General features: G+C 43.8%; 2 protein-coding genes across 4 annotated transcripts; both read left to right on the top strand.

The window, feature by feature from the left end:
* The first annotated feature begins 954 nt into the window (after positions 1-954).
* Positions 955-7,464, top strand: rae1 (ribonucleic acid export 1). Of its 3 annotated transcripts, XM_069713316.1 has the most exons (13): positions 1,287-1,370; positions 1,641-1,749; positions 1,836-1,940; positions 2,059-2,151; positions 2,237-2,323; positions 2,410-2,496; positions 3,301-3,372; positions 3,484-3,591; positions 3,805-3,911; positions 5,265-5,340; positions 5,827-6,021; positions 6,147-6,232; positions 6,840-7,464. In XM_069713316.1, coding segments are annotated over exons 2-13 (1,107 nt in total). In that variant the 5' UTR covers positions 1,287-1,370; positions 1,641-1,659; the 3' UTR covers positions 6,841-7,464. The 3 variants fall into 3 exon arrangements, with proteins under 3 accessions (XP_069569408.1, XP_069569399.1, XP_069569417.1); XM_069713307.1 differs by lacking the exons at positions 1,287-1,370; positions 6,840-7,464 and adding an exon at positions 955-1,059 and having other exon boundaries at positions 6,147-6,236; XM_069713298.1 differs by lacking the exon at positions 6,840-7,464 and having other exon boundaries at positions 1,286-1,370; positions 6,147-6,236.
* Positions 7,465-8,944: 1,480 nt separating this feature from the next.
* Positions 8,945-18,956, top strand: LOC138629528 (RNA-binding protein 38-like). Its single transcript, XM_069713288.1, has 4 exons — positions 8,945-9,356; positions 11,592-11,715; positions 12,158-12,212; positions 17,197-18,956. Exons 1-4 carry the CDS (start codon positions 9,144-9,146, stop codon positions 17,534-17,536), a joined length of 732 nt encoding a protein of 243 aa, XP_069569389.1. The 5' UTR covers positions 8,945-9,143; the 3' UTR covers positions 17,537-18,956.
* Positions 18,957-19,341: the final 385 nt, after the last annotated feature.

Raw genomic sequence — 19,341 nt, 5'->3', positions numbered from 1 at the left:
TGCTTGAATCTCTTCGACTGTGAAACCGATGGGTTCATGCTGAATCATATTGAACCTGCACCACAATAAGTCTTTATCCTATATACCTGAACTAATTATCGATAGACCCGATTCTTATTTTGTATTGAAGCTCCCTTTACAGTTGATCCCCATCTACTTTCACATAAATTGCTTAATTTTTATCATTTCATTTATCATGTAGGCCTATCTATGCTGGATAAATCAAATACTGAATTTAAGAGGACTCCAGATGCAGTTGATAAAAAAAACAACAACAACAACAAAAAAACTTGTACTTTCATTTACTTGTATTTCATTTTGATATAACTTCACTACATTTCAGGTGGAAATGTTTTATATTCCACCGCATTTATCTGGAAATTGCAACTTTTCACATGTAGATGTTACATTTAAAACAAATGATCATCATATCAAACATTTTAGAATTGTTATACATTTTTCATCGTACAAAACATGTTGCTTCATCTTCTCAACCAACTGCAGCATGCTGACTTACCACATATATCTGCAGCACTATTCAAATAATAATCCAGTCATATGACATTCAGGGGGGGGAAAGGTGCCGTTTTTATAGCTACCTTTATTTGCGTCTCTTCAGACAGGCCTTAGTTTATCTCACAATGTTTCAGTCTCAGTGCAGGGCTTTGACTTGTAACGTTACATTTGGTGGTGTTTCTACAATTAGCCTACGATTAGTAAAAATATATGTGCAGCCTACTCAGCCTCACCCATGTAATGATACTGTATGTCGTGCACTGCGTTGGTTTTAAGACGGGCACAGACGAGAGCCGGGACGTGTCCTGAACGCAGCACCATCTGCACGGCCTGCTGCTTCGCACCGGCTATATAACCTCGCGCGCCGTCGCGCACTGCCTCGTGCTGCCTCCAAGTGTCCGCTGTGGAAATTTGAGAGAGAGTTTCTGTGCCGTTGCGTCATCAAACTGCGACTAACCACTCGAGAGGAGGGGGAAAGCGCCACACTTAAAGTGGTGCGATTTTAAGGCAATTTTCAGCAGCATCAATTAACACATTTGGGGGTATGTACATTCACGTAGCCACGAGACGGGACTGTTGATGATTTCATGTTTGATTGTGATGTTGGACATGTGGCAACAGAGGAGCGTTTTGAGGGATTGACACGAAAACGGACGTCGCTAAAAGCCCGCTATCTGCAACTGTTCAATCATTTACTTTCTGAATCTTGTAATGGGTGAAATGGTAACCAGCTCAGATGTAGTTAAAATACTACACACAGATAAACTGACTGGTTGTTGTTGTTTTTTTGCAGGTTAACGAGCTCTAGCAGCAGTAACCGACGTAGTTAGCATTGACGTTAGCTCGCAAGCTAAGTTACGTCCTGCTTTTCTCATATTTATTAACCTCATTCATAATTTCAGTGTCAAAGTTACTGAATGCGATTATAAGTTGTCTGGTAGCAAAGACTCGTGTTTTCAACCAGGGGGATTCTGCAACGTTAGTTTTAGTACAACAGTATTTGTTAGTTTTAGACTCGGTGCTACGTACTTTAATATTAATTCACTGAAGAACAACAATGTGTACATGAATATGGTAAAAGTATATGTGAAGTACTTCTGTCTTCTCTCCCACGCGTGCATTAGAAAACACCGTGACTTCACCATGAGTTTGTTTGGGACGAGCTCCGGTTTCGGGGCAGGAGGCACCGGTGTGTTTGGGAGCACGACGACCGACAGCCATAACCCGATGAAGGTAAACTATCCTCCAGCTGACTGAAACCTTCACCCTCGTGTACTGACCTGACCTCTTCATGTGGATGTCTCTGATTTGCCTTCCAGGATGTTGAAGTGACTTCACCTCCAGATGACAGCATCAGCTGTCTGGCTTTCAGTCCCCCCACCATGCCGGGGAACTTCCTCATCGGGGGATCCTGGGCCAATGATGTAAGCTGTTTATTCACTCATGATGTAGTGGACTGATTACGTGAACTCAAAGGATACTGAGTTTGTAGTGTGCTCAGAGGTTTGTACAGTTAAACTCGTTTGTGTCGTCTGACCCCAGGTTCGGTGCTGGGAGGTGCAGGACAATGGACAGACTGTCCCCAAAGCTCAACAGATGCACACAGGTCCAGTGTTGGATGCATGCTGGAGCGATGTAGGTCTCATCCTTGAAAGCTTTGCAGTAGCTGCTGTCTGTTGGGTTGTAGAATCATTTATGATGTGCGATTTTACTCAACCAGGATGGAAGTAAAGTCTTCACTGCTTCCTGTGACAAGACAGCCAAAATGTGGGATCTGAACAGCAATCAAGCAATGCAGATTGCACAGGTTGGACGATAGCTCTCCCAGATTAACTATGTGGTCAAAAAAATGAAGTAAAATCATATTACAGCTCTCATCATTTCTTTTCGCAGCATGATGGTCCCATTAAAGCAATCCACTGGATAAAAGCCCCGAACTACAGCTGTATCATGACTGGCAGTTGGGACAAAACACTGAAGGTACAACACTTTTAATGCTTGATAAGACATACAATTAGTTTTTTTCTTTAGGGTCACTAGCAATTAAACATATTCCATACATTTGGTTATGGATCCATAAGTTTGAGTACCAAAACAATGTACCATGGTTTTTGATCTGCTGACACATGATTGTACAACTCCAGACTGTTTTCATGGCAGTAATTATTATTAAAAAAAATTAATTGCAATAAATGCAGCTGAACAGTAGAAATATGATGGTCAACTTACAAAGAATTTTACCAGGAAACTGCACTTAAACATACTTGTTTGGACAATTTAACAGTTTGCCAGATGACATGATCATATTGACATCAGGCAAAAATTGCATTTGATTAAACTTTTGTCTCGATGACCCTGCATGTTTCTTTTCTTTTTTGAGTGCATCTATTTTTAGCATGCCTGGCAGTGGAATTGGTCCCATTTAAATGAAACAGGAAACTTTATTGTTTATACACACAAGGTTTTTGAATTTTGCTGTCTGAAAGTGGTCAAAGCCTCATGTGGGACATGGCACTCCCAAAGCAGCTTTATGGTAAACCTTATTTGACTAATATCTCGACCATCCGCATCTTATTAAACATCGATGGCCTTTTTTTTTTTTTTTTTTTTTTTTCTTCTTCTTTCAGGTTTATTTATTTTTCTTCTGATTTCTTTTGTTTTTTGTAGACACCTAAATATAACCATGATCACGTGAAAAGAGCCAATAAGAGTTGCATATTAAATGTTGTTATATAAGCTAATGTAGTCCAAGAAACCTGACAGATTTTCTGTTTTTCTCTTCAGTTCTGGGACACCCGCTCTCCCAATCCCATGATGTCACTCCAGATGCCAGAGAGATGCTACTGTGCAGATGTTGTATGTTGTTTTTACTGACATTTTATTTTTTTTATATATATATTAGCTGATAAGATAATTGATTGCTAACTAATTGCTTTTTATGTTTTCTTGTGCCTCCCTGACTTGTAGGTGTACCCCATGGCGGTGGTTGCCACAGCGGAGAGAGGCCTGATCGTGTATCAGCTGGAGAACCAGCCCTCCGAGTTCCGTCGAATAGACTCTCCTCTCAAACATCAGGTGAATTTTCATCTTTCATGAACTATTTTCTCCTCATCTTTTCCCCATATGTAATGCCTGCTCACATTATATACAGTATGTTGCTCACACTGGTAGTTTTATGTGCAGCATTTCATTTATTTTAACTTGTTGCCAAATATGAAGCCAAGCTTGACCATTTTTGATGTGCGACTGCCTTTTCACCCTTTGTACCATCCCGCTCTTTTCATGCAGCATCGCTGCGTTGCCATATTCAAGGACAAGCAGAACAAGCCGACAGGTTTTGCACTGGGGAGCATTGAGGGCAGAGTGGCGATCCACTATATCAATCCTCCAAACCCGTGAGTAGCTGAAGCAATCCACTTCTCAAATTCAGTCAAGTTCATGGTTTTGATTATTATTTTGTTTACACGGTTTACAAAAAGATACTTCAGTGTTTCCCCCCCAGGACGGAGTTGTAACGGCAAAAGTGACGCACACATTCATGCACGCAAAAAATATAATTGCCTTCACAAAGCACACTCTGTCAAAAGGTTTCAATGTATCTGCTGGCACCAGAAAGGCTCTTAGGCCTTAATAGATACAGTGCATTTGTGCACAGTAATGAGCAGGGAAATGTCTGTCTGCCTTACGTACGAGTTGTCAAGATTTAGTCAATAAAACTTCTATTTAGCAAAATAAAAGTTGAATCCCAACATCAATTATTGACATGTTTTGAACAAGAAAAATAACAACCACCCATTTACAGTAGACTCATCACAGAAATAATAAAACAATCCAAACGGTCTCTGCCTCCAAATCCATCCAAAGAATTGTTTTGGTTTACTCCCCTTTCAAAACATGAATGTCAGATAGCAGAGACCCACCTCCTCTCTCCTCTAACTCTTCTGAAGTAGCCTCCTCTACATCACTACCATTACTTCTTCTCTTTTTGACTCATCTGAAAAATGGAATATAATTTGACAAACAAGTTCATAGTTTCTTGTGATATCACCCACTGGGTGTCTGTAACTGGTGTTAGCTAGCAGTCATTTACTCTCCCAGTTCTTCATTCTGAACTATCCTTTTTTTCCACAATTAACTTCAATCCCCTCTCTATTGTATTATCAAACCTGAAAAATGGACCTGAATGTAATGAGATTTTACGTGATAAAATAACTTAGATTATTTTACATTTCTTTAAGGGAATCCTGTCCAAAGAATATTAAGGGCAATATGTCTGTGAGGGAATGGTCTGTTGTCTTTGTGATTGTCAACCACTGTGGCCCTCATGCATAGTACTAATGTCGGTGCATGTGGATACCTAGTATTGTTTTTATCAAGATGGATATTTCAGATGTTTCACAAATATTTCAAAAATATGTTTCACATATTTCTAACAAATGAGTGTTTGCTGTTTACTGTGCGACACTCGGGTGAAGTTGCAGGACTGTTCTCCCTACGGTGGAAGATGTGATCACCTTTGCTGCTTCACTTTTTGGCATCTACATCGTGCTTGTAGTTGTAATCACTGTTTTCAGTGTTGTCATTATTAGCTCAGTGTAAAGTTTCTCATCTGTATGCTTCACTCACAGGTGTGTGAATTGACCTGATACCACACAATAATACTGAGCCTGTTAAATGCATATAAGGGAAAAGCTGTACTAACTGAGAAATAAATTAAAGCCACAAACATGTTCCCTGATCCCTGTCAGAGCCAAAGATAACTTCACATTCAAGTGCCACAGGTCCAATGGCACCAACACAGCCACTCCCCAGGACATCTATGCTGTAAGTTGTTCTACATTTCTGAGAAAAATGTATCTTCAATAAGATTTTGCTCGCATATTTTTGTATCGGAACAGACAAATTTTAATGGATTTTTGACTCCTTGGAATCCGTTAAATCCACTGAAATGAGTGTAATTCACGACAGCTGTGCTTTTCCTGCTGTGACATGTCAGCAGTCACAAAGTTCAGTTCAAGTTTTGTTTCAGTACAGAGTTCAGTCTTAATGTGACTGTGGGTTGGTATCTGTGTAATTAGCATTTCAAATACAGTCATTTTAATGTAATTACATTATCCTTTGAACAATGGCATGATTTCTTGTATTTCTCTAGAATTTGTAATATTTTCCAAATTTCATAACAATTTGGTTGACACTGTTGTGCTGGACTGCCTGTGTTGCTTTTCACAGATCATTACAATATAGTCTCTCTGCTACACTAACAAACCGAATTATAATGTTTCCACCGACTGTTTTGTTTTCTCCTGTCAGGTGAATGCCATCTCCTTCCATCCCGTCCATGGCACACTGGCCACTGTGGGCTCAGATGGACGCTTCAGCTTCTGGGACAAAGACGCCCGCACCAAGTTGAAGACCTCAGAGCAGCTCGATCAGCCCATCACAGCTTGCTGCTTCAACCACAACGGCAACATCTTTGCATACGCTTCCAGTTACGACTGGTCGAAGGTATGACGTGTAAAGTCTTTTACAAAGGTTGTTGTTTGTTCCCACTCATTTTACTTCTTTAATTCTGGCCTTTACTCAGAGTTGAGTACCTAAGTAGTCATTAACTGAACCTCTACATCCTTCAGGGCCACGAGTACTACAACCCCCAGAAAAAGAACTACATCTTCCTGAGGAATGCTGCCGAGGAGCTGAAGCCTCGGAACAAGAAATGGTGAGACTGGTTACACTGTCTGTAAAGCTGGAGACCGTGGTCACCGGACGGGGCTGCCCCATTTCCTCAGTGTCCCTATGACTCTCACTAGGGGCTTTGAAGGGGAATGCATGAATGTGGGCAGAGAGGACAGTGCCATGGTTCAGATATCAGTATTGCTGTGAACAGCTCCAAGTAGCCTGTACTGACCTGAGTGCAATTATGTTCAAGGCGTCTGTGGTTTCTGCTGTAGTGGTTCAAACAAGCTGCCTTTGCACCTGTACAATAAGGAATATATAGGATGAAGCTTGCTGGCTTTATTTACAGCCTTTAGCTTGTAAGTAGTTTTGCTTTGAAGTGTGTACCTCCTGGCATAAAAAGTTATTTATGGACAGTTTTTTATTAAATTATGGACTATGAAGAAAATCAGGAATATTTATATATAGGCAAGCAATAATTTGCATAAATGAACCGTCATTCGTGAGGGTTGATTTTTTTTTTTTTTTTTTTTTCCAGCTGAGTAGAATAATATTTTGTTGGTCATTCTGTGCAAAAAGGGACACTGTCAGAAATAAACGAAACCTCAGAAAAATGTTCTTGGTAACTGACTGCGTCCTCCTGTCTCTAGATTCATCGTGCCAAGTCGCATCTCTCGTGGGGAAATGCGGAAGATCTACTGCTTTAGTGTGTATATACACTCAAGACTCGAGACTCCTTCCTTTTGGCAAACACCTGGACCAATGCCGTGGTGCTGTGTACTGTGCATGGACCAATCAGAGGGGTCCTACCTGACCTGGCTTTGAGGACAGCTGCATGACATTTGGTCTTAGGGGTCATCACTGAAGGGGAGGGTTTTATTTGTCATTCATCGTGATGTTTTGAGGATCATTTTTATGTGTCCAGTGCCTCCTTTTTTTTTCTTTTTTTTTACGGCTTTCCAAAAGCATTCTCTTCTGATTTGCTGTTACTCATGGTTTAGCTCCAATAATGAAATTGGGATGTAAAATAAATGTGCACACTATTAGATTTGAACATGTTTATTCCAATTTGAAGGAGTAAGTAGGTTGAAAATAACCCGTGTCTGCTGTGTAAATGTTTTTTGGGGGATTTACAGAATTTTATGGTGCATGTGACGACATCGCCTTGAAACTTCACCACTTTCTCATAATTCAGCTGTCAATCTGTCCATTGTGTAGCTCTCTGACGTTGGAATCATCAATTCAAAATCATAAACTTAAAACATCTCTACCACAGTGACTCCTCCTGTGTGCTTGTTTTAATCCGAGTTAACCAGCAGGTGGAGCATTTTGACCTGTAGTATGTTAACTCCAGCTGTTACAGGTAGAGAAAACACAAATAAAACACCATCAGCTGAGGCCAGGGAGCTAAACAGGACAAATTATATCAAAGCAGGTCAGTGGGATTCTTCATCCACTCCTTTTTACTTTTTGGGATCCACAGCTGGAAAGAGGGGGGAATTTATCAAGAGGATATGAATGAGGTAGCATGGCCAACTACAAAGGCCATGTGTGAAAAGTGAACCAGTTCATAGAGGAGAAGGTGAGAATTAAATGCCTTTTTATTGAGGTCATTAGAGTATCACCTCACTGTTAGGCTGACCCACAGTACTTGGCAGTGGAGCTCCGAGGCACTGAGGGCAGGAAGGTCTGCTGCTGCTGCTGCTGCTGCTGCCACAGTTCACCGACTCCTCTCAGCGCTCATGGGATGACATATCACTTCTTTGGGCAGCTGCCTCCTCAACTATTCTGTCAGGCTGCAAGTTTATTTTGAACAGAAAGGTCTTCTGGGTTGACCTCACTCATGATCCTAAAGACTGACTTCTAAATACCAGAAGTAATTACAGGACTATCAGGACTGACCTGTTGCTTTGGACCCTTGTAGCTGTCCTGTGCTGCACATATCTTATCAGTGTGTTTGCCACTACCTAAACATGCAGAAAACGTCTGGCAGCTTAAAAAACGGTGCTTAAAACACCATTCACACTTCAAACCCACCTAATTTTTGCCCAATATGGATATGTACTTTAGCCTGTCAGATTCATAAAGGAACACACAATGTAAATTTACATTTCCAAAATGATAGAATCACACTAACTTAACACATGCTAATAGTTTTATTAATTTATTCTTGTGGTATGTTGTACTGTTGTGCATCAATCAAGTGTCTTTAGAGAATATATTTTTGACACTATTAGGAAGACTAGGAAAAACATTATTAACAATGTTAATAATATAAAATCCCTACTAGAAGTGTCTCAGTGCTGCAGGCCAGTGTTGATCTGTTTGTGTCTAAAAAGACAGGAATTGTTTAACGTGAAGGTTAGAAACTTAGCATGACCGTCGGGCTATATCTGCCATGTGACGGTTTAAAGTCAAGGGACAGTACAATAGGCAAGCTCAGATTGCTGCTTATTACGTTTAATAAAGGTGACTTAGGTCAGAAGCCGAGACAATTACTTCCTCGTTACAGTAGTACAATGCACCATGTGGCAGAGCCCCGCTTTTTGCCGTACAGTGCGGCTTTTTCTTTGTGTTGTAAAAGACAAAAGCAGGTGCAGCACGGCGCCGCGAGAGGGCGGGAAAATGGGAGGAGCGGCTGTGCAATTCAGCACCGAGAGTCTGAAGCTGATTGGTCGATAGTTATTCGGGGGCGGGGCGTATGCTCTGCTCTATAAATTCTCCCGGCACATTTTCTCACAACCGTAAAGAAGCAACCGGTTTATACGCCGACGGAGGAGTTCACTCAGCTCGACTCGAAGGTGTCATCAGGTTGCCATAACTTTTGTGCAACAAGAGAGGGAAACTAACAGCAAAGTGCTGTGAGAGACTGAGTTTAGTTTGACTGATGCTGGGACACTGTTAGGCGCTTGGTTAGTTCTTCCGTGTGCCTCGGTCTTCTCTCCGGCTGGCCAATGCTTCTGCATCAGTTCATGAACGGAGGTCTGGAAGTCATGCATCACACATCGCTGCAGAAAGACACGACTTTTACCAAAATCTTTGTCGGCGGGCTGCCGTACCACACAAACGATGCCTCGCTGAGAAAATACTTCGAAGCCTTTGGGGACATTGACGAAGCCGTGGTGATAACGGACAGACAGACCGGTAAATCCAGAGGATACGGCTTTGTAAGTACGCATAATATCCAGTACAACATTTCATACCATCGAACCACACTTCCCTTTATCTATCTGCTGTAACTACTCATCACAACTTGGATCCAGGCGAATGTCTTTTAAAAACACGCTTTAAGTGCTTGTTTCTGCATGACAATGACCTTTTATATGCCCCCTTCGCTTCATATGTGAGTTTATAGACTAAAATATACGTGCTCGTTTTATCTACTGCGTGTAGTTACTCAGATGAATGTCAATGGTAATCTCCCACTGAGGCTTAAACGCATAATTGCACAGCATCTCTGTTTTTTTCTGCCTGGTTGGCTGTTATTTTAGCTTAATGAGGAGGAGGAGGGATCACACAGGTTGATGGGTAACTAAGGAGATTATATTTCAACATATGTCTGATGTCCCCCCCCCAACCCCCCATACCCACCCAATGAAGTCCCCCTCACTCACCCCTGAGCAGCCCCAGCTAATGTCTCTCTCTCTCTCTGTGTGTGTGTGTGTGTGTGTGTGTGTGTGTGTGTGTGTGTGTGTGTGTGTGTGTGTGTGTGTGTGTGTGTGTGAGACCGTCTGCACTTCTTACTTGCTTTATATGGTTATTCTGGAGCCGTGGGGAGGTTGACCTTGCCCACCCTACTCTCCATTGTCAAGTACCAGAGCAGTCAGCCTTAGCACATGATTTACATCAGGTCTTGGCTGATGATTAGAAATTCCAACATGAACAAATTGTCTCTATCCTGTTCCACAAATTTATGCTAAATATTCTTTTGATCGCATCTTTTTGAGTCTGCGGACAGGCCAAACCTTCATGTTGTAAACTTCAAAAGAACATACTCCAGGTTGTTTATTGTGTGTAATCTGCCTTTCTGATCTCAGCTCATGTAAACAGTGCGGTTCACTGATACTTTATTCCTTTAATTTGGATTAATGATAAATATCCAAGAGCCCAAATTAAATCTATATTAATTGGTGACTTATACTGTTCCTGGCCGATGAAGACAGCCACTCTCTTTGACACAAAGAGCAGAAGCAGCACAAGAAATGCAAATATTTACCAGAACCTTGGACAGACACATCAGCACTAACGTACTATCAGGCCAAAGAAGGAATGGAAAACTGTTATGTGTGCGTGTTTACCTCGAAAGGCAGAATTGTAAGACAATTGCTCTCTGTGTTTACACATGGAGCTGTGGGGGGGGGGGAGCTGTCCAGTGAGTCTAGCTGGTATCGAACAACGGCTGCATCTGGAGTCTGGTGTTACAGGTTAAACAGGCTCACGGCAGTGTGGGTGCTTCCCGGGATGATTGCACACATACCTGTGATAGTGAAGTGATCAGCACTTTTATACGCTGCTCATTTTTGTGCGTGGAACATGGCAACCTGCTACTTCTGTTTTCTGAGCGTTCCAGTTGGAGAGGTAGCTGTTGGCACGAGGGGAGGGAGGGTGGCCAAAGTTTAGCACACCTTTTTTCTAAACACACTTCAGAGGTGGATTAGTAGGGCCCCCCCCCCCCCCAACCTCCCACTACACACACACACACACACACACACACACACACACACACACACACACACACACACACACACACACACAGCAAGGCTCTTCAGTGTAAACACAGCCTTGTTCCTTCCTGTGTGTTCACAACAGTGGCCCTGGAGTGGGCTTTGTTCCGGATCCTTCCACTATGTAGAGGAATACTGCTTTTAAAAATGTCCTCCTAAAACAATGTGATCCGTGGCCTACATTCACTACCCGGTCCTTGCACAGAGGTGACTGTGAGTTGGCAGAACATGGCAATCAAAACAGAAGGGCTCGTCTAATGCCAGGAGGGAGAGAGGAGGGGTTGACTAATACCAATCTCCTTATTTTGTCCCTAATTGGATAAGCTCCTTGTTGCTCTTCCCAGATCCATATTTCAGCAGCTCTGCCCATGGCTGAGTGGCAGTCGAGTGGCTGGCTACTGCTGCTGTGGGCCGTTTTCAAAGCTTATCATTGTGCTTTGTTTGTAGTTTCTTCTTCAGAGAAAAAGATTCATAGCAGAAAAAAAGCCTGTAGGGGGACTTTCATGATGAGACTAACAGACCAAGCGCCTGTTTGTTTTTTGTGTGATTTGAGTGTTGTATTTTTGTGTGTGTTTTGCAATGCCTTGTCCATGTAACACACCAATGCCACAATGCTGTCTGTTTGGAACACAAGGCAATAATTTCCTTGTTTGTTGACGAGTCTGACCGTGTCACCAGGTAACAATGACAGACCGAGGAGCAGCAGAGAGAGCCTGCAAGGATCCAAACCCCATCATCGATGGCAGGAAGGCAAATGTCAACCTGGCTTACCTGGGGGCCAAGCCTCGCAGCATACAGACGGGTGAGATAGGATTTATTTCAAGGTTTATTGTGATTGGAACATAAGATATAGAACACAAGTTAAGAATACCCATAACATAAAACCACAGATTAAAACGGCTAAAAGTAGGCATGTGAGCAGGTATAACGGGGTTCAAACACCCAACAAACTACTCAATGTGTGACAGGACGAGGTCATCACTGAACACTGTGTGTGACGTGGTCTTTGCTTGCCGCTGTGTCCATTAGGACAGTTCATGCAGAGTTTATTTTGACTCCAACTAACGTCCAGTGTCCCAGTTGCATACATGTTTTTACTGTTGCCTACTGCACATTTGAAACAGTCCTTGCTAGGCTAGAAACAGACTATGCCTCTGTCTCTCCATGCCCTCTGTGTATTGTTCTCTGGTCCTCCTCTGTAAATGCAGATGTGTGTGTCTGACAGCCAGCCTCCTCTCTTCCAGGCATATCCATCGGAGTGCAGCCCATTCACCCAGCGCTCATCCAGAGGCAGTATGGGTAAGTGAGCGGGAGTGGGCGCTTGTTGTGTTCTCTTGTATTCTGCTTTGTGCCATGCCGCTAGGCTGCTCTTTCCTTGACAAACAGGGCCTCTGGAAAGTACATGTCAGTTTCTGTGTCCACATGCAAACTCCACAAGTAGTCTATTAGCATATTCGAGTTTTGCAGGGCTGGGAGATTGTTCACATATCTGTGGTAATAGAAGTGCGTTCCAGAGGTGAATGTGTGACTCGCTTGTTGACTTTCGGTCGGGAGCCTCTTGTCTTTTGTACCTGCCCGAGTGGGCTCCGTTACTGAGAAGGCTTTCTAGAAGTGGCTCTGTTGTAAAAACAGCCTGCATGGCGTCCAGGAGCCATAGTCTGCTGAGCAGCTAATGTGCATTTCAGTGTAATAATGACTCTCCTCCCCCCCTGCAGCTCCCAGACATCACGCTTCAAGCTACAGCTCAGCACCATTCATAACTTTCCACACAAACCCTTAAATCTGCCTGGAAGGATAAAATAACAAAAGTCCTGTTCTTCTAGATAAACAACAACAAACTGATGAACATGTGCATTTCTTTAATGTCTTTACTATTGCTAAGCTACTGTAACATAATCGACTAATCAATAAACAGAAAATCAATCATTAACAACTTTGACGTTTAGTTAAGTTTTATAACGCCTCTCTCAAAGGAGCGAGTGATGGATTCAGTCATGAATCCACCAAAAATGCAAAGCTTTTGCTAGAGTTGGCTTCTTACACAAACAAATTTTCACTTTTTTCTGGTTTATATTGGTGTGAACTGAATTTTTATATGAAATTGGCCTTGGCTTCTTCTGTTGTGTTGGGCATATTCACCTTTTTCAGATGGTGTGGCCCATCTCTTCAATAAAACACCACAGGAAGACAAACATATAGCTTGCAGATAATACAGTACATGATTTCCAAGCTTGTGAGCTCTGTGGGAATCCCAGGACAGTCCCCAGGGACGATGACAAGATATTAAATATTTGGTGGTTTTTGGAGTTTAATGAACCCCAAAATAGGGCACGCTCTCGAACTGACAAGGAGCGTTAATCGACCTTCTGTCAGATCTCACTGCATCTACATTTTAAATATAGGCGTCTCCCAGAGACATGTCCCATCATGATCCAAGACCTCAGGAGGGCACAGGAAAGTCCCCATGTCCATACACCCATCCAAGCTACCACAGTGAGCATGGAAGCCACGAAAACCTAGAGGGTTTGAAATGTGGCGCACAGTGCTGAGCCTCTGAGGCCATGCCTGACAGGTGCTGGTTCATATTACAGCCTTTTACACCCTCTTAATCTCCCATGACCACCACCACCCCAGAGACGTAGGCAGGCACACAGAGCACCTGTCCTCCTGTCTCCGAGTTGCCCCTGTACGGCGGGTGACAGACGCAGGCCTCGCTAAGATGCAGAGCATACAAGTGGCTTTTCTTTCAGCCCCCACTCCCTCATCCCTCTCCCCCTCCACACACGCACACAAAACCCCTTGACAACATATGGCATGAGAAGGACATGGTCTGAGGTAGCATTTTTAACAGTGTGTGTGTGTGTGTGTGTGTGTGTGTGTGTGTGTGTGTGTGTGTGTGTGTGTGTGTGTGTGTGTGTGTGTGTGTGTAGCTGTGGTCAGCAGATGCTGTGGAGGGCCAGAGGGGGTCACCGAGGCCAGGAACATTGTTTTGATGGGGAGGGGAGGAGTTGTCAGTGGGCTTGCAGATTCATCTCTTCTCATGCATCACCTCCTCCACTCTGTCTGGTTTTTTTTTTTTTTAATTTATTACTTAAATTTCTCCAGTTACAATTCTGCCACTACCAGTGTGTCAGCTGGAGACACTAAAAACAGACACCTCTGTGAGGCTGGGAAGGAGGTGTGGCTTAAAGAGAAGAGTGAGGGGGAAGGGGGCTGTTTGAGACTTAATGCTTAATGAGGCAGTGTGTTCCCAAGGAAACTCACCTCCTACAGGTGTCAAACAAAACACCTTTTTTTTTCCCTTTCCTCGGGCTTTCAAAGAAGAATGAGTTCTTTTTAAACAAAGAGGTAAAGAAGGAATATCAAGTCTTCTTACAAGTATTGTAAGGTCTTGTTTAATTCCCCTGCCCAGCCAGTCCTGGCTGTTTTCACACTTTGAGTCATTGTGAGTCACTCACTGAAGGTCATTTTGTGTTATCGTGTAGAAATATTTAGCTGCTCGGTGTGATCTCGCCCAGGCTTTTCACATTAGCTCATGATGTGGCCTTCATTACTGATGACTATTCTAGCCGCTGTTTGAAAATGTTGACAGGCATCAAATGTTTTCTGGTGCGCTTGTCCTCGCTCGTGTCTCAGCCTGCCGTTAGCAGAGTGGCACTGTGTCAAACACACACCCGACTGGCCGTCAGCACAAAACCAGCTGACCTATGATCTTCCGGCCGTCATCCACATTCCCCCTGCTATTGCCCCCCCCTCCAATCCACTTGGCATCTCTGTGGCCCAGGGGACTCTCTTCTGTCCCAAACTTGCCTTAGTCCCCCATTCCTTTTTCCTCTTCATATAAAAGCTAAACTTGCAGCTGGCATCTTCATCCCTGTGCACACACCAGAGATATAACACGGGGAGTGCTTTGTCTCTCCTCTCTTTTCCACTTTACCTACACAAGGTCACTTGCCTATAGCGACACGCTGCCAAGGCCACGGAGAAGGCAGACTCATTATACACGAGGCGAGTGAAAGCACATATGCCCCACAGCATTAATGTATGGTCATCTTTGAAAGCTGTGTGTGAGAGTGAATGCCTCTTTGTAAGTAGCTCAATGGCACTGCAGGGGCAAAGTGTAGATTGGGCTTGTGGGTGGGGGTTGCCTTCATTTGCTTATGCTTACTAGTTGCAAGTCAGTGTTGTCTAGTTTTGTGTTCAGGGAACTGACGCGATGAGTTTACTTCCCTTTCGCTTGCCAGATGTCTCATTTAGCTTCTGTAACTGTTGTTTGAAACGCAGCTGTTTAAAATCGTATCATATCACAGGCTTGACTTTTTTTTTTCTGATTTCAAAGATTTTGAATTTCAGGTTATGCTTGCCTGACATTTCTCTTTTCTCATCATGCTTCATGTACTCTTCCATGTAATGACTTGATGATACATTCGGACCTTCATGTTATTAATGATAATAATCCTCCTCCTATCCACCCTCATGCCATGGTTGCTCTCTGCTGCCAGCTGACCAGTGCACCAGCAGAGGATCAGAAGATGCCCACAGTACAGTCCAGAGGAGGGGTATGACAGAAAATATCTGCCCACCCCCTCCTACCTCCCTCCCTCCCTCCGTCCCTCCCTCCTTCAGCCAGCCTCTCTCCAAGGTGCCAGTGATGGCTTGAGAGTGCAGTGCAGTGTGCTGTGATGGACTGGAGTGCCTTTTTTTTTTTTTTTTTTTATCTTGTGTGATATGAAGTGAAGAGGTTAATGCTGATTGCGGTGTGACTCTTTCCCTATTATGGCATGGTTTGGGGTTTGCAGTGATAACTGGTGTGTGGTGGGTGGATAGAAGGGGGCAGAGGTAATTGGCTGGTGTGTGTGTGTGTGTGTGTGTGTGTGTGTGTGTGTGTGTGTGTGTGTGTGTGTGTGTGTTGTGTGTGTGTGTGTGTGTGTGTGTGTATATATATGTGTGAGTGATGACATCCCTATTCATGCATGCCTCCATCTTTTGCTGTGACTTCTTGGCTGCCTTTTATTACTGATCTTCTTCAAATGGTCTGTAGAAAAGAACTAAGACTGAAATTAAAGAACAGTCCATGAGAGGAAGATTTTTATCATGGAGATGCAGCTGAAGAGCGTAAGTCAAAGTGAAGTTTGTTGTTACTATCCTCCCTTTGTCCTAAAGTGTGTGTGTGTGTGTGTGTGTGTGTGTGTGTGTGTGTGTGTGTGTGTGTGTGTGTGTGTGTGTGTGTGTGTGTGTGTGTGTGTGTGTGTGTGTGTGTGTGTGTGTGTGTGTGTGTGTGTGTGTGTGTGTGTGTGTGTGTCCATGGCTGTTTCCCCCCACAAGCGTTGTTAAGGCTCCCAAAACAGTCGGTTATATCACCATTTATATGAAACAGGGGGGTCTTCTGCCTGCTACTCCCACCATCCCTCCCTTTATACAACCACTCTGGAAATATTCTTCAAATAAAGAGTAAAAATAGGCTCATCTAAAACCCACTCCCCTTCCCTGTCCTCTGTGTGGCAAAGCAAAGACAGTAGAGTCCCCAAACCCCACAGCTCTAATCAGCTTCAACTGAGAGGCAGCCCATGAGGCCTGGCAGAGACTCGGACCCAACCCTGATGAGCTCCCCTACCACCATTATCTGCCCTAGCCAGCGTCATCACCTGTGACAGTCTGTGTGAGATTTATAAACTAAGTGAGAAGTAGGAAACTGCAACTTCTGTACACCCTTCATGCACTTCCCTTTTTTTGTGTGTCTGCGCCTGTGTGTGCACGCCTGTGTGTGTGTGTGTGTGTGTGTGTGTGTGTGTGTGTGTGTGTGTGTGTGTGTGTGTGTGTGTGTGTGTGTGTGTGTGTGTGTGTGTGTGTGTGTGTGTGTGTGTGTGTGTGTGTGTGTTCAGTGAGTGAAGAGCAGCAGCTGTTAAAACACTACGCTGATGCCTGAGCTTGAAAACCTGCCAGTAACGGCTGACTCTGTCATTCACCCCCTCCACTGCTCCCCTCAGGAGGCCCTACCTAACAGGTTTGGTAGGTTTTACTAACTGACACAGACAGAGGGATGAGTCACCTTCGCCTCCTAACCTCCTCTGCCTTTCGTCTGTTCAGTCTTAATATACATATAATAACAGTGGATATCCATGTGAGAACGCTTTAAGTTCCGAACACCTACAGAGTTTATATTCCCAACATAATCGCCCACCGGGAGAAATGGAAACAAGCCAGACGGTGGGGTTTCTCCACTCTGATGCTGCATCCCTTATGTCTAACCCACCCCTCATTCGGTCTTTGTTTCTGTGTGCAGGTTGGCCCAGCCATACGTCTACCCACAAGCATATGTGCAGCCCAGCCTGGTGCTGCCCACTCAGGTCTCCTCTTCAGTCAGCACCAGCCCCTACCTGGACTACAGCACAGCCTACAGCCAGTACGCCCAGGCCGCCTTTGAGCAGCAGTACCCGTACGCCGCCTCCCCAGCCGGCTTTCTGAGCTACAGCTACGCCACCAGCCCCACAGCCACCGCCGGCCCGGCCGCCGCCACAGCTCCAGCCACCGTACACCCCACGCTCCCTTCTGCAGCCGGCCCAGCTCCAGCCTTCCTGCACTACGCCCCACAGCAGCACATCCAGCCGGACCGTATGCAGTGAGCTGAGGGCGGAGTGGAAAAGAGGGAGCAGTACAGGTGGAGGAGGAGGTTGGCGGTTTGTCGTTGCAGACCTTTGGATGGAGAATAGTGAAACGCCCTACAGGGTGACCCTGTTGCTGTTGGCAGCGGATTTCAGGAAAAAGGGTGGGACTATTGCACTATACGATCAGGATGAGCTGTTTGCTCATTGGTTAAAGGGTAAAAGGGGCGGGAGGACTGTTGGGGTTCAGGTTGAGAAGCTAAACAGCATAAAGTATGTGGTCGCTTCCAAGGGCTTCCAGAAGCTGACACTTCCTTTTTTATTATTATTTTTATTATTGTATTAATGTCTTTGTCAATGTTTGTTTGTATGCCATTATTATCAATGTTAATCAGTGGAAGTTCTATATGTCCGTGGTACATATTGATGTGTGAAGAGCTGTCTGGGACATGTAACACTGCATTCCTCCAGGGTATCTGGAGTGGGTATGATGGGCACCGCTGCTTTAGGAGTCTGGGGGAGAGTCATAGATGAGGGTGCAGGGAGGAGACATGGTGGTGATTGAGGAGGCAAACAGCCAGCCTTAGTAAGGCTGATCACTGCCCCATGAACAAACCTCCAGCGTTGGGCTCCTCACACGAGGACGAGAGATTTCCCCTCAAGGACAAAATAGAACGTTTTTGTACAAGACTGTGGGAGTTCCATTGTTTTGAGATGATGTCAGGACTACACACTTTTTTTTTTATTATAATTTTAATTCAAGAGGCCTTAATAATAAAAAAAAAAATTTAAAAAATAAAATCCTTTTTCAATCTCCTGATGTATGTGCTCTCCCCCAAGTGCAGAAAGCCCCTTGTAACTGATCTGACTGTTTTCAACAGTCACATTAATCTGACTTTTTGGGGTCAAGAGAATTTCAGATGGATGTAGATAATCACAAGCAGTATGTGGGCATATGGGGACCTGGAGCTTTGTATATCAATGTTGAAAGGTAGCTGACACTGAGCTCAAACACCAGTGTTTTGTTTTTTTTTGTCACTGAGATTGTCGTGAACTGTTGCTCTCAAAAGGACATTCATGTACAGCATTTTTAAATGTTTTCATTCATCAAGTAAATTTACAATATTTATATGTAGGTATTTATAAGAGGTACTAAGTTAAAGTAGCTTTTTTAATGTTACTATGTCTAGTTGTGGCACTGATGTCATATAACTTGCCGAGATATAGCTGCAGATCCACAGGTGTCATGTCTATTTTATGTCACCATGTCAGTGGATTTGCCAGCGTGCTCGCTTGTAGATCCCTGACTGGTTTCATTTGAAATTCTCTCGATTTTTTTTTTTTTTTTTTTTTTTTTTTTTTCTTCAATAAGAATGTCTTTTGCAGTCCCTTCAAAGAAGCCATACCAAAAAAAAATTAAAATAAAGAATTTGTACTTGAAGATGCCTCCTGACTTCTTTCTTTCTTTGGTGAAGAGGCAGATCAACATGACGCAGCTTGAGTTATTTGTGTTTACAACATGTTATTTGCAGTGTCATTGGAGTCACAACCAAGCTGAAATGCAGATCTTGCTGTGAGGTGGGGAGGTTCAGTTATATATGTGTGTGTGTGTGTGTGTGTGTGTGTGTGTGTGTGTGTGTGTGTGTGCTTGTTATCAAGGCTGTGTGTGCTGTCAGATCCTGCAAAGGGGGAGAGGAGGAGGTGGCAGGCAGGAGGCCCACACTTTTATCAAGCCACAACACCACCACTGCCAGGGGTGCTGGGTGTTCCCTTGGCCACCACACTTGCTTTCGTTCCCTTGCTAAGAGTTTTTCGTAAAAAAAAAA

Source organism: Brachyistius frenatus, unplaced genomic scaffold (assembly GCF_029030835.1).
Source record: "Brachyistius frenatus isolate BFR_SWC_R1_liver_20210118 unplaced genomic scaffold, ASM2903083v1 Contig_4, whole genome shotgun sequence".
Classification (NCBI taxonomy): domain Eukaryota; kingdom Metazoa; phylum Chordata; class Actinopteri; family Embiotocidae; genus Brachyistius; species Brachyistius frenatus.
This window is presented reverse-complemented; position numbering and strand designations above follow the sequence as displayed.